The sequence below is a fragment of the Sminthopsis crassicaudata genome, chromosome 5 (genome assembly GCF_048593235.1).
Source record: "Sminthopsis crassicaudata isolate SCR6 chromosome 5, ASM4859323v1, whole genome shotgun sequence".
NCBI classification, from domain to species: domain Eukaryota; kingdom Metazoa; phylum Chordata; class Mammalia; order Dasyuromorphia; family Dasyuridae; genus Sminthopsis; species Sminthopsis crassicaudata.
Window position 1 is genome coordinate 150,877,301 of NC_133621.1, and position 15,846 is coordinate 150,893,146.

Below are 15,846 nucleotides of genomic sequence, written 5' to 3' on the forward strand. Positions count from 1 at the left end.
TTAGAAAAATAGAAGTTCATGCTATTTCCTTTTAATAAGTAGAATATGTTTGTCTGCAAGGCACTGAATTAGCTTTTAAAATGTACACATATTTTCTGGGATACAAACACTTAATATTTAAATAAGCTGCTGAATGAGTGCCCTTAAGTAAGCTAGCTCACTGTTCAGGATCTATTTACCTATACTTTAACTAGGTGATGGCTTCTAAGGAAGCATTACATGATATGATTGATGGCTGCCACAATGATTTCTGCTTTGATTAAAAAATTGGGATGGCTTCATCTAGCATGATTACTCTTAAGACTTTAAGGGATATAGACTCATAAGGATAGGAAATAGATTTGTGATTTAATTGCTATCAAGACTGCTTGAGAGAAAAAAAAAAAAACTGCCTTCACTAGTATACATTGGTATATTCTTTCAACTCCATGATCCAGTAGCATTGATCTCCTTGCTATTCTTTATCTAAAACAATCTATCTCCTAACTCCAAATGCTGGCTGTCTCCTGTATCTAGAACACTCACTTTCCACCTTTCTCTTTCCTAACCTCCCTGGAGTTTTTCACATTAGCTAAACCTGCTAGAACCTTTCCCAATTCTCTTTAATTTTAATGCTTATCTTAGATGTATCCTACTTCTACATAGTTATTTGCATGTTGTCTCATTCATTAGACTAAGATTTCCTAGAGCTACATTTTTTGCTATTGTTGTTTGTTTTCCTTAATTAAAATTTTACTTTTCTTTATTTCTTCAAGACTTACAACAGTGCCTGGCCATAGGCACTTAAATGCCAGTTTATGTGTTGATTACAACTTAATGTCTTCAAGCATTGAGAAGTTAATTGATTTATCAAGTGTCACAGAGGAAGTATGTCTTAAGTGAGAAGACAATTAAGTGAGATCTTTCTAGTTAGGGCTCTATCTATCCCCTATACAACATTGTCTATTTGGGGCCAAGTTCATGTAAGAAACCAGCCATGGGAATAATTAGGAAGATTTAAGGCCAAATTTGGGGAATTCTGAATTGTAATAAAAGGTGATTCCCTCCATCTCGACCACAGAGGGCGGAAACTGAATATATTGTGTGCATCATATAAGAGCCAATAGAAAATTCAAAATTAATGTTCTACAAGGAGAAAAAAAAAAAAAAAGAACTCAACTAAAATCCTACTCCTAAGCCTCATCATAGCCTATAGAAGACTCAGGATTTTTAGAGACTAGTTCAGTAGTATATAACTCTGGAAAATCTTATTAAGCAGGAAAGATTTTGAGTATAAGACTGAGTAGAACATGTGCTGGGTATGCTGACATGCTTACACAAATCCAGATAATGTTCTATTAATACCTCAAAGCAGGGGCTCAAAGATAAATAGTGCTTATCATCAGAAGGCTACTCTTGCTAAGTATAGAGTCCCATCACCAGAACATTACTCATTAGGAATTTGTTTGTTTGTTGTTGGCCATGGACAGCTTAAAGAACTTAGAAGGAGTTGTTTTCTGTATCCACATAAGACTTACCCATACTGATGAAATCATGTATTATTCAAATAATTAAAAAATCAAAATCAAAATGTTGGGTTCGTGTTCTATATAATTATATTTATGTATATATACATATATACATACACACATACACAAATGCACACACCTATAATGTAAATACATATATGTGTGTATGTATATATATATATATATACACACACTTAAAATTAAAATGATAATATATATATACATATATATATTCCAAATATTTGTATTATATGAAATTGGCCAAACTAGTCTCAAATAATTCTCATTCAATTCTGAATAAAATCTCTCAATTTAATTTCTAATTAAAATTGACAGTTTAAAAATATTTGACCTTTAAAGAGTGTGCTAGTGCCTTGTATTTCCCATAATTTCTCTGCTTAAAGAATCTAGTTCATAACACAAAAGGCTATTTTTAAATGTCATCAATGTGTTCTATTTTAGAGTTCAAAGATATTTCAGGAGCTAAAATCTATGAAACCTAAGGCATTAAATGAAGTCATACACTTCCCTACATTCTTATTAGACACCATGGTAAGTTCAGTTATTTATGATGCCAAAAACAATACAGGTAGTGCTTGAGCAAGAGATTGCATGTTTCAGCATTTGGGCACCAAGCCCATGTGATATCTTTCTGACTCTTATTGTAAGTCAGTTAAAACTTGTCCAGAATACATCAGAACACACAGCATATCTTCCTTTATCCCATGAAAAAAACCACATAAGTAAAGCACATTTAGAAGCAGCAATTAAAAGAGCCCACAGTCTTTCAAGTTTTCTTTGATGATTATATCTGTCACTGCATCAAAAACAAACTTGACATTTTGGGTGTCAGTAGCACAGGTCATGTGGGAATAAATCTCCTTATCTTCCTTTTTTAAATTCAGGTCTAGGAACTGGTTCTTGATATAGTTCCCTGCATCTTCAAATGTATTTGGTCCTAAATTGAAAAAGACAGGAATAATCAACACATTGGATGTGAAAAACTTCAAATACTGAGAACTTCAAAGAAAGAGCTAATACTTATTTCACAGTCAAAATTATAAATAATGCCATCAAACATCCTTTTCTTTAATTAAATCCCTTTTCAAAATTAAATCTTGCTGTTGGCACATATAGTGATTAAAATATACCAGATGTGCATCATCTTTAGTGGCCATGACTTAACTAAGCCTTGGAAAGTCAGTCATTGATTAATCATTTTCTATATGGTTGAAAGAAAAACTAATACACTCAAAAAAATGAACACTATATGACAGTGTGTGATCGCATGCTAAAAAATGTTGTTTGGAGGATACAAGATGTAGGAATTCAGAGGAAAAGGAAGATGGGTGAGGCCAAAATAAACATAAGGGTTTTAAGTAGGAGATGAGAATTAAAATGGATTTTAAAGGATGTGCAGAATTCCAGCATCTAGTGGGTAGGCATTAGCAGCAAATGAAACAAAATGAAAAGAGGACAAAATAACTATCGGAAGCAGTGAAAAGACTGGTCTAAGTAAAATAAAATCTTTATCTTGGAGGGGACAGATTGTAGAAGGTCTTAGAAGTTAAACAGATTAATGTGATTGGCAATAGGAAGCTACTTTAGATTTTTGAATAGATGAATGACTGTGAAAATACTATTTTAAAATATTAGTCTAGTAGCAATGCATAAGGTTTATTTGTCAGGAAATTGGATTTCCTTTAAAATAGCCCAAGAAACTTATTTTATTTGTCTAAATTTTATTTAGCAGAAACTTAATACAAAATAGGATAAGGCTATTGGGATTTGCCTCTGGAAATGATATTTTTTTTTCATCTTTTCTGATTTGGTAGAAAATATCTATATCATTTTTCAAACAAGCCAACAATGAGCAATCATAATCATGATTATTTAATTATATGCACTATATAGTTCTAAAGTTGATACTTAATTTTTATGCCTTTCCCAGACAGCATGGCCTCTGGATAAGGATGAACTGACTTATTCACTAAATGTGTATGTACTGTACCTGGGAAAGTCAGTGACTATTTTCTGCCTAAGCTTCCGAATCTCTAAAATAAAAGAGTTGGATTCAGTTTTATCTAAGGTCCCTTCCATACTTAAATCTATCATTCTAAGATATATCTACATAGATTTGTTGAAACCAAAATATCCTCCTGGTACTTAGCAAATTATTCTTCATGTAATAAACACCCATTGCGATTTAATAATTTCAATGACTAAAGTAATTTTAATCTCAAATTAACAAATATTTGAGAAAAATTGCCTTATTCACTGTGATATCTATGCTAACTCAGGTTTTAGAGCAGAGGCTACTGAAATAGTATTTGAATTTTAATCATGATCATGTTACCTTCCTCATGATCCCATATAAAATTTTCTTGGCAAATTTACTGGAATGGTTTGTTCTCTCCCCAACGCACTTTACAGATAAGTAAACTGAGGCAAACCAGATTCAGTGACTTGCCATTTAGGTGGCACAGTGGTAGAGGACTGGACTTGGAATGAGATTCATGCTAGTGAGCTCAAATCTGACCCCAGACATTTGTTGTGTGACCCTGTGTAAGTCTGATCAAAAGACATCTCTTTTCAGAGAACTCCAAAATGTCTGATATTTAAAGATTCCTTTAGGGAAAGATAGTTCTAATGCAGAATATTCCATAACCTTTTCTACACTATATAGTGTTTCAATGCTGTATATATAATAGTATGAAAATTAATATTTCCACTTACTCAATATTAATGCCTCAGCAGTCTTATTTTCTTGTTCATTCAAAAGTAGGTTTTTGTTTTTTTTTCCATTGTATACAACCCAGCTTCTTAAGTTATGGGTCATAAGCCAATAAGGAGTTTCATAACTGATTGTGGGTTCATTAAATTATGATTTATTATCAGTAAATGTTGCTTTGTATGCCTATTTTATGCCCATGATTGTGTAAAATTTCCAATGCAAAAAGGAGTCATGAGTGGAAAAAGTTTAAGAAGCCCTGATATACAGTAGAGAAACATAAGCTGGTCTGAAATTCACTTTTTCTTCTTATGCTTGTACATATGAAAAATATTATCCTGAGAATCAATATTAACACAAAGATTTATTCATATTAAAATATATTCAAGGGATCTAGATGTGTAGATATTAAATGAATGGCTATAGGATTTGGATAACAACTCTTACCAGTGTATTCTGGAAAACAGATACTAAGATGAACCTTAGCTACTTTTTCTTGAAAGAGATCCTTTTTGTTGAGAAATAGGACAATGGAAGTAGTAGCAAAGTATTTGTGGTTACAGATGCTGTTGAACAGGTGAAGGCTTTCATGCATTCGGTTCTGTTAAATAGAGATGATGAGAATAGTAAATAGACATACTCCATTTTCTACAAAGGATCCTATTTACTTTGGTATAATAAACAAGGAGATTAAAAAATGTTTATCTTTTAAAGATCAGCATTGGGTAAAAAAAATGAGTCTAATATATATCATACCATTGTGATACAGAATTATTTCTTTTAAAATTTTAATCAAATTAAATCATATTTTATATCTGGACTCACCACTTCCTCATCTTCTACCAAGACCATATCATAGGCACTTAGTGCGGCACAGAATATTATACATGTAACTCCTTCAAAGCAGTGAATCCATTTCTTTCTTTCTGATCGCTGTCCACCTACATCAAACATCCTTAAAAAATATAATCTCAAATAATGAGTATGATTAGTACACTTCAAAATTTAAAGAAAAATTAAGTTTACAACATGACTTTTATGGGAGAAAAAGTAAAATTAAGGCAAAAAGATAAGAAATGGCCCACTTGGTAGAACTATGTATCTGGAGTCAGGAAGACCTGAATTCAAATGTGACCTCAACCACTTCCTCACTCTGTAATCATAGGCAAATTATTTCTCCTCTGTATGCTTCATTGTCTACAATTGTAAAATGGGAATAATAATAGGACCTATTTCATAGGTTTGTTTTGATAATGAAATGAGATAAAATTTGTAAAGCAATTGGTATATTATCTGGAATATAACAAGCACTTAATACTTATCTCCACCCATCCTTTTATTAACAATACAGTAAATAATATTTTTTTTATTTTAATATATGGCTTACTGTTTATACCTATAGTATAAATAATAAATAAATAAATAAATAATAAATAATTTGCAAAGGCAAAGGAATGGGAGTTGAGATGGTCTTGGTTTCTCCCTCTCTCCTTCCACTTTAACCTAGTAGATAACAAAACACTCAATTGGGAGCTAAGAAGATTTACCTCAGAATCTGAGGTTTACCACTAACTTTCTTCTTGACCTTGTACAAATAAGTTCACTTTTATAAAATTCCATTTTCTTATCTGTATATAATATACAAGATGAAGTGTTTGGACTATATTATTAGACAGATAGATAGATAGAATTTAATACATACACATACATAGAAAGAACCATTATTAAGTACTTGCTACTTGCCAGACATTGCCCTAAATAGTTTTAGTATTTAAAAAAAAAAAAAGTTGCAACAAGCTTTCAAGAGCTTTGCATTCTAACAGGGAAGGATAGCCTATAAAAGGAGTTTCAAAGGGGACCTGGTTGCAAGGTGATAAAACATGTTGAAAATGGTATGAAAACCTGAGTCCCCTGTAACATTGGCAAAAAACTGACCTATCATCACATAGGGATCTAGGAGCTACAGTTCAGGCTGCTGTCAGAGAATTGGGGAGGTGATAGGACAGAGTTTGCATATCTGGAGTGGGTCAGAAAGTGTTCTTTAATTTACAATACCCTATGATACTATTGTATTGTATAGAGAGATAAGGTGAAGAACTTGCAGGAATCTATGGATTCTTTTTTTGTATTTTATCTTTTTTATTATTGTTTCTATGTCTCTGTGACCTACATAAGTATGGTGTGTGCTAGCCAATATTTACTTAAAACTTTAGATATATTTACTTAACCAGAAATGATGACATTTATTCTTGTTCAATGTTATCAATATTTAGACTATTAGTTTAAATGATGTCAGCTCAGTAATCTGAAGTTTGAAGGTCTGATTGACGATTCCTCTCAGAACCAGGGAAACAAAGCATTCTATTCTAGTCTGCCTTTGGCACCAATGTTTAACATTCCATTAGGGGAGAGGGTACCTATTTCTCAATGCTCCCCTACTTATGATGTAATCCTTTATAACAGAACCTATAAAAGCTGCATATCTTTACCAATTCTTTAGCCCTCCTATCACAAGCTTTCTTTTTCTTATCTCATGATGGGATGGCGCATCCTCCATCTGCTTTCTACTGAATGATCTCTGAGTAGTCATTTTGGGTAAGGGTCTTCTACATCCCTCACACTATGATTTGAGTTTATGACCTTCAAATCTTAGATTCAGCAAAATGAGTTATCACCATAACTTTGGATGGTTTAACTTATGAATGAGACATAATTCAAAAGTTCTGATAAAGGCCTCATTTCTAAACTATATAGAAAATTGATTCAAATTTATAAGAATTCAAGCCATTCTCCAATTGATAAATGGTCAAAGGATTTAAATAGGCAATTTTCAGATGAAGAAATTAAAATCCTTTCTAGTCATATAAAAAGGTGCTCTAAATCACTATTGATCAGAGAATTGTATGTAAGGGACAACTATATACCTCTCAAATTGGCTAAGATGACAGAGAAAGAAAATGATGAATGTTGGAGGGAATGTGGGAAAACTGGGACACTAATACATTGTGAACTTATGCAACTATTCTGGAGAGCAATTTGGAACTATGCCCAAAGGGCTATCATACTGTGCATATCTTAATACAGCAGTGTTTCTACTGGGCTTATATCCCAAAGAGATCATAAAAGAAGGAAATGGATTCACATGTGCAAAGATGTTTGTGGCAGCCCTTTTTTGTAGTGGCAAGAAACTAGAAACTGAATGGCTGCCCATCAGTTGGAGAATGGGTGATTAAGTTATGGTATGTGAATGTTATGGAATATTATTGTTCTATAAAAAATGGTCAGCAACTTGATTTCAGAGAGACTTACATGAATGAACTGATGCTACATGAAACGAGCAGAATCGGATCATTGTACACAGCAAAAATAAGATTATATAATGATTAGTTTTGATGGATGTGGCTCTTTTCAACAAGATGATCCAGGCCAGTTCCAATGATCTTGTGAGGAAGAGAGCCATCTACATCCAGAGAGAGTACTGTGGGAACTGAGTGTGGATCAGAACAGAGGATTTTTTTTGCTTGCTTGCATTTTATTTTCTTTCTCATTTTTTCTTCTTTTTGATTTGATTTTTCTTGTGCAGCATAATTGTATAAATGTGTATGCATATATTGGATTTAGCATGTTTTTAATACCATGTTTAACATATATTAACATATATTGCCATCTAGGGGAAGGGGTGGAGAGAAGGGGAGAAATTGGAACACAAGGTTTTGCAAGGGTTAGTGTTGAAAAATATCCATGCATATGCTTTGAAAATTAAAAAGCTTTTAATAGAAATAAATAATAAAGTAATTTTTCTGACTCTTTGTTAGATTTCATGGGTTTTAGGAGCATCCTGATATTGAGAATTCCATTTTCTTCCATTTATCTTATAATATCCTGGAATTACTCTGAAAACCTTGTTCCAAATAGGTCATATAATTTGAAACCCATTTTTTTTTCTATTTTAATTTCTTGATAAGTGAATTCAGACACAAAACTATCAATTTGTTCTTGTTTTTGTTGTTCAGTTTTGTCTGACTTTGTGGCACCATTTGGGGTTTTCTTGGCAAAAATACTGGAATGATTTGCCATATCCTTCTCCATTTAATTTTATAAATGAAGAAATTGAGGCAAAAAGGTTTAAGTGACTTAGGTCTTCCTGACTCTAGGTCTAGTGCTCTATTGGCTCAATTAAAAGTATATACAACATAATTTAGGAATATCATGGTCCCCCTTCTCTGTCAATCTTCCCTCCCTGCAATGACTTAGTAATAACAGCTGTCAAAAGTTTAAGACCAGCCTTAATAATAATGGAAAGATAGAAATGTACAGAAGTTCGTGTGCCAGCAAAATCCACCATTTAATGCTTTAATAACAAGTTCAATTTCCCAAGAACCAAACTCTCAAAATTTACAGAAAATGAACTGAAGGCTAGCTAAAAGTCTGTGCCTAATGAGACAAAATTTGGTTATTCTGAGTTTCTATAACTCTTGACATAGTTTCATAGAAAACCAACCACTTTTCCTAGGAACATACAGAGGAAATGAGCTGACCAAATCTATTTGTTCTGCTACTGTTGGGCTAACATTTAACTGGTCTTAGCTTTTTTTCCTCTGCTCTTTTTTTTATTCCTAGCATTACAGGAAAAAAAAAATCATTCATAATCCCAAGGGACCCTTTTGAATAAACTATTTTATTCCCTTTATTTTACACTTGTACAAAATAAGTTCCAAAGAAGTTAAGTGATTTGCCTAAGAATGCGCAGGTAGTAAGTTAATCTCATGATATCACATTTATTATATTTTCTACTCTTATATAGTAGGGAATCATAATAGAACTGGGAAGTGGGTAGGGGGAAATATTGGGGGAAATACTATATTTGGACTATGGAAACATTTAGGACCAGAGAAAATCTATATTTTTAAAAAATTATCTTTTTCCTCCCACATATTTATAGAATATATACATATATATGTATGTGTATACATATGTTTTTTCTCTCTCTTTGTATATATACATATATGTATATGTAGATAAGTAGGTATATATACTTATATATGATGAAAGGACAAAGGAGTTAATAGGGAAATTAATTTTTAAAATATATCCAGGTTATATAAATTAATATTTACATTACATAAAAGAAACATTTTTGGAATTAGACTAACAATATGGCCAAAATTATTATTTAATTAATTATTTCCTGAAAATGAATTAGTTATCATAGTATTTCATTTCCTGGAATGGATGGTCTTTTGTTTAACAGTATGGAAATGTACATCTATAATATAAATAAAATTCTGACATTTATTTGTTCTGGATAATTTTTCCTCATCAGATTGAAAGTCAGATTTAAAATCTGACTGTATGGGTAATGTTTATACTTAAAAATGATGATAACAGAAAGAAATATATCTATTTTAAAAATTTTAGTTATATAATTTCATATGTAAACTTAATGCATCATCTTCAATAACCACTTTCTACTAATTCAACACAAATAATTTTTAAAACTTATAAGTTTGTAGAACTTGATATATAGTTCAGACAACAGCCTACAAGCTATGTGATATAATAAATAAAAATAAATAAAACATAGATATTATAAATATGTGGTTTTCTAAGTCAATATGTGGCCACAGGAATCCTTATATTTAGTTTAGTGCCAAAATTTCTATTTGAAATTGATATTACTAATTAATTCAAATGAGTGGAAAACAATACTGATTTTAAATGTTTCAATATAAGCGTTTTATTACTGTAGGTCTGTAGAGAGCTACCTAATAAAATAAAGCAATAGCTGCCAGAATAGAGCAATTGGTGGAGTACATTTGGATGGTACATGAAATTTCCACTGCCTATTTGGAACAGCTATTCATCTGACTTGGTTGAGTATGAATCTTTCTGAGTTTATGAACCATACTATCCCTGGGATTTTCTTGGCAAAGATACTAGAGTAATTTGTCATTTCCTTGCTACTCTTAAGGTAAAGGGAGGTGAAATAGTTTGCTGAGGGTCACACACCTAATGGATGTCTCTATCCATTTAACCACTCAGCTAGAGTTTATAAATGAAAAAAAAAATCCTCTCCTTTCCACTATTAGTGTAGTAAATATTTTTTTTAATATGTCATGCTTAAAATGGGGAGTAATTCATTTTTAAGGGTTTATTGAAGAGAATCAGCTGGCCATAATGGATAAATAATCTACCCAGAAGTCAATAAAAGTGGGATTTAAGCCCTACTTCTGACAAGGATGACATGATTTCTTAGCATCTAGACAACTCTTTATATTTCATAGCAGGTTAAGATATATTTTAGTGGAGAAAGTTTCTTCATAGGGAAATTCCTATTCTAATGAAAGCATATAGTAGGCTATGAATGTTTTTGTTTACATATACAAATTATGTCTGTAATTACAATGTCTACATATGCATATATTTATAATTCACAGACAGATGTTTATATATGCAAATATGTATATAGATATGCTTATGAGAACATCTGAAAAGCCTTAGTGCAATTTGAAGTTTAAATCTGTACTAAAACTTTAGGAACACATATATATGCCACTATCATTCTCACCAGAAGCACTTAGAGATTACAATTTTGGTTATAAGGAAATTATTTCAATATTTAATCATATTCATTAAACAATTGGATAATTGGTAGAAAATGAACTCATTGGTTAAATGACCAAAAACTCAATTTTTATACAAACATACACACAAAAAAATGTATAAGATTATATTTCTTTATACCAATGTACATATGCATACATGTATTCATGTATAAATATAGGCATATGCACATATATGTATACATGCATGAAGACATTATTTCCTTCTCTATCTCCCTCCCTCCTCCCCTTTGACAACAATGTTCCCTCCTTATTGATCTCATAGTGAAAGAAAAGCCTTTATCTATTCCCCTCTTTGCTTCTAAATTCAAAGAGAATGTATATTTATCCTTTCATACATGACCCACAAAAAGATTCTTTTGTGACTCTGAGATTAGTTTAAAAACTTAGAAGTGGGTAATAAAATGCTACTAGCTCTGTGTGCCCTGGAGGATACCAGGAATGCTATTGCTACCATTACAACACTGGCCTGTCTCCAATCTAATTGATGCATCTGACTTTGTGGAGAATTTTTATTCACATGTCAGCCAGCTATTTGGCAAATTAGTGTGGGAAGCCATGAAATTCTTCCCATAATCCCTCCCACTTCACTGGGCCAGATCCAAGTTAGATAGCAAAGGAGGAAACCTATCAGTGTGATTTGAAGAAAGCTACAAATCTCTGTATCTTCCTTGTGCTAATGTCTTTCATTTGCTTATTGTATTGCTATATTTGCATGAATTAGATCATCAGAGAAAACAACAACAACAACAAAACAGATAACCTATCCTTAAAGGGATAGAAATGAGAATGATATCTATCTAGATAGGTAGATAGATAGATAGATAGATAGATAGATAGATAGATAGATAGATAGATATAATAATGCATTGAATCATAAACTACACTTATAGATTCTTCTAATTCAAAGGAAACTTAGATGACATTTAGTTCTGTTTTTTGGTGGAAAGAGTTACACGAAACTGTCTGTCCCTCAAAAATAGTCTTTAGGATGCTATGTATTGAAGATTCAAATCCTCCCTATGACATAGTGATCAGCATGTCATTGATTTTTCTGTGCTATCTGGAATCTCTCTGTAACTTTAGTTGGAGAATAGCTTTATGTATGTTAAAGCAACTTTAAGTTGTCCAAGTGCCTTGATGAACAGAATTTCCTCACTGGGAGTTCTGCTTATAGATGCAATAATAGCACCAATTTAAAAAAAAAAAAAAATTATGGTCCACAATTCCCCAGTATTTGGTCAATGGTATTTTCATTTTATTTTGAATCTAAAGAACTAGCTTTTTTTTTTTTTTTTAATTCCAGTACTAATTCTAACAACAGATATATAGACAGAAAGACAAAGATTGAATTTGTCTTAATTGTATAAATATTTCATTCCTTCTTGATAAAATTTCATTATTTATTTCATTATTTTATCAATCTCTACTTTTCTGAAGTTATATTCCAGTTTTTTCAGGAAATTGATTCAGATAACTTTAAATTTATTTTTCTCCATTTTCTTTGCTCTTAACATTTTTCATATTTATTTCATGATTGATTCAATTGTATTTAACTTTTTCTTGATTTTGAATAATTTTACATGGTCCTTGTAGAACTTGTTTTTAGTACTTTGAATGGCATGAGATTTTTAGAATGTCAATGAACATTTTCCTTGTATATTTAGAATTTTATTTCCAATTTCCTGGTCTGTCAAGTACAAACGCTTTGTCAGAAGGCAATAGTAGTAGAAATAGATTTGACTCATTTTCATGCCAAATACATATATATGAACTCTATGAAAAACTAACAATACTTGTCAACCTGGCAATTGTTATCATAAACAAATCAGTCTCTTCTAAATTATTTGCATGGTATGTATTTTCAAAACTAGGCAAGCAAATTTTATTTCATTACCTCAAAGAATCAGGAAAGTAGGAATACACAGGGAGTAGAGTTCCTAGACTTCCAACTTTAAAATGTCCTTTAAATGATTTCTTATTTAGTATATTTTGTTTTATAAAATAGAATCAGAATTTTTATTTAACTGTAATTAACCACAGGCAAAATTTGAGTCTTCTTGGGTTTTTTTTTTTTTTCTTCCTTTCTTTCTCCATTGGAAAGTGTGCTACTTGTGAAAAAGGAATTGTTTCAATTATTTTATTTGTATCCTCAGTTCTTAGAACATTACCTGAAACATAATAGTCACTTAAGGAAAGCTTGTTGATTTTGTATTTGAATTATTTGTTTAAGAAATCAAATCTTCATCTTAAGTAAGATCAGTTAGGATTATTTATGAATAAGTATTTTGATATTATCATATAATGATATGATAACAATACTTATATATCCATCAACATGCCTCTGTTTAAAAAAATCCAAAAAATTGAAATTCATTAGAAATCTAATTTTCTTGGCATTTATAATACATAAAAATAAAGATGCAGATAATGGTAACTTTGTGTCTACATGCAAAAATTATGTTCAAATCACAAAACAAAAATGGTTAAATGAGAGATAAGACCTAAAATGAATAAAGAGTTGTTAAGAGAAGGTTGTCTGATTAGTTCATTTGTATCTAACAACTTGTGATCATATCTGGGATTCTTTGGCAAAGATAATAGAGTTTATGGTATTTCATTCTCCAACTCATTTTACAGGTGAGGAAAATGAGGTAAACAGGATTAAGATACTTGCCCAAGATCACACTGAGAGGAAGTGTTTAAGATTAGATTTGAATTAGATTAGAAGTCTTTCTGACTTAAAAGTCCAGTTTTTTATCCTCTGTACCATCTAGCTGTCCCTGGTAAGCGAGTACCTAGTTACATAAAAAGAATTCAAGCCAATAGACCCAAATAAATTAGATCACTTCCCCTCCCCCCAAAAAAATTACATTTTGGCATAGTGTCATTTGCTAGCAAGATGTTTCTTTATATCACACTTGATTGGGACAAATTAAATCTTCTACCATTGATTTTATTATGCCCCTGTAGGCAACAGAACAATTCTGAATTCTTTTCAACATAATTAATCTTCAGATCCATGAAATTAACTATCATATCTTCTTAAGTGTTTTCTTCTCCACGTTAAACATGCACAATTCAAATGTTGCACGATCTTGAGGATCTTCACAGTGAGGGTCATATTTTAAATAGATATTCTTTAGCTTATCAATTTCATTCTTCTGTCCCTTGACCCAATAGGGTATCCAAAACTAAAATGTTATATAGTAGATCTGTCCAGGGTATAATACAGTGGGACTGACATCTTTTTCTGAAAGCTCTCCTTCTCTTAAAATAGCATAAGATTGAAACAGCTTTTGTAGCTACAATATCACAGTGATGATCCATACTAAACTGGCAATCCACTAAAATCCTCATATCTTTTATTTAATGTCCTCCACCCCATTCCACTGCCTAGAGAAAGTATTCCACATCATAGGGAGCTTGTATTCCTTAAAGTAACTGTATTTTCTTTTCTGACAGAATTTATTAGACATGATTGATCAGGGGAATTTCTTAATGGTTGAATATTAGAAAGAAAGAGAATTGATGAATAAATAACCAAAAAGGAGTCTTCAATGAACTGATTTCTTTTCTGCCAATCTGATCAGCATTTCTAGCTGATCTAAATGAAGACATGGATTAAACTCTCATTAAATTTAAAGATAATACAAGCCAAGTTCTAAAAATATTTTATCAGTATAAAATGGTAACCCAAACCTGGTAATATAAAATTTGATTTAATTATGGATACATGTAAAGTACTACATTTGTATTCTATAAATAATTTATACCAATGAAGGTCCATTGAAGGAAGACAAGTAAAAGCTCATGCAAAGAAAAAATCTGAAGATTTAGGTAGGTTAGAAATTTAATATAAATCAAGAGTATGATATGGTAGCAAAACCAAATTTAAATAATCCCAGAGTGTATAGTATTCAGTTGAGTGAAATCAATCCTTCTTTGTTGTTCAGTTATTTCAGTCATATTTAACTCTTTCTGACTCCATCTGTTTTGTTTTGGTTTTTGGCAAAAATACTAAGTGGTTTGCAGTTTTCTTATCCAGCCTCCCTGAGGCAGAGTTGAATGACTTGCCCAGACTCATATAGCTTGTAAGTATCTAATGTCAGATTAAAACTCAGGTTTTCCTGACTCCAGGTCTGCTGCTCTATCTCCTGTGTCATCTAGGTGCCCCTCCAACAACAACAAATGATCGTCATTTTCAAATATTTGAAGAAGAATGTCGCCTTAAAAATCAGAACTAAGAATAACAGATGGATATTGCAAAAAGGTGAATTTTTGCTAGATGATCTTCCTAATGGATTGTCTCAGGAATTAGTGAATTACCCAGAGCTTTTAGGTATCATGTGGGATTAGGATAATCACTTGTCACAGATGCTGTAGAGAGAATTCCTTATGTATATGTTTCATTGGATGAACTCTGCAATCGCTTCCATTTCTGAGATTGTATTGTGTAGTGAGAAGAATACTAGAAAACATAAAATAATGCTTTCAAGTAGCAATCAAGTTTTTCTAGGTATTTGGTATTTTTCAATCAAATCTTTCTCTAGTGATTAACAATAAGTATTTACATAACAACAGCTCTGTCAAAATACTGTGGTTGTCAGTCATGTCCAACTCTGTGTGATCCTGTGGACAATATAGTCCATAGGATTTCCTTGGCAAAGAATCTAGAGTGGTTTGCCAGTTCTCTTTCCTATGGATTAAAGCAGATGGAGCTTGTGACTTCTTGAGGTTCATACAAGTATTAAGTATCTGAGTCCAGATTTGAACTTCCTAATTTAAGGTCTAGCAGTTTATCCCCTGAGCCACCTAATTTCCTCAAAGGATTATCACAGTAATATCTCTGGGTAAAATACGTCCTCATGTAATGTAATCACAGGCAGCCACCTATTCTTAGGAATACCAAAAGTCCCATATTTTACTCGCCTTCCTCACTTGCTTACAATGGCTATAATTTGAGTAAACGCTTCATTTTAAT

General features: G+C 31.7%; 1 protein-coding gene across 1 annotated transcript in view; it reads right to left on the bottom strand.

The window, feature by feature from the left end:
* Window positions 1-2,275: 2,275 nt before the first annotated feature.
* The window catches only part of GNAT3 (G protein subunit alpha transducin 3), a 90,094-nt gene continuing 76,523 nt past the window's right edge, over window positions 2,276-15,846 (bottom strand). Inside the window, exons 6-8 of the mRNA XM_074266922.1 lie at window positions 5,065-5,194; window positions 4,687-4,840; window positions 2,276-2,466 (exon numbers count right to left, since the gene is read on the bottom strand). Of these exons, the coding sequence (XP_074123023.1) occupies window positions 2,276-2,466; window positions 4,687-4,840; window positions 5,065-5,194 (475 nt within the window). The remainder of the gene's footprint in view (window positions 2,467-4,686; window positions 4,841-5,064; window positions 5,195-15,846) is intronic.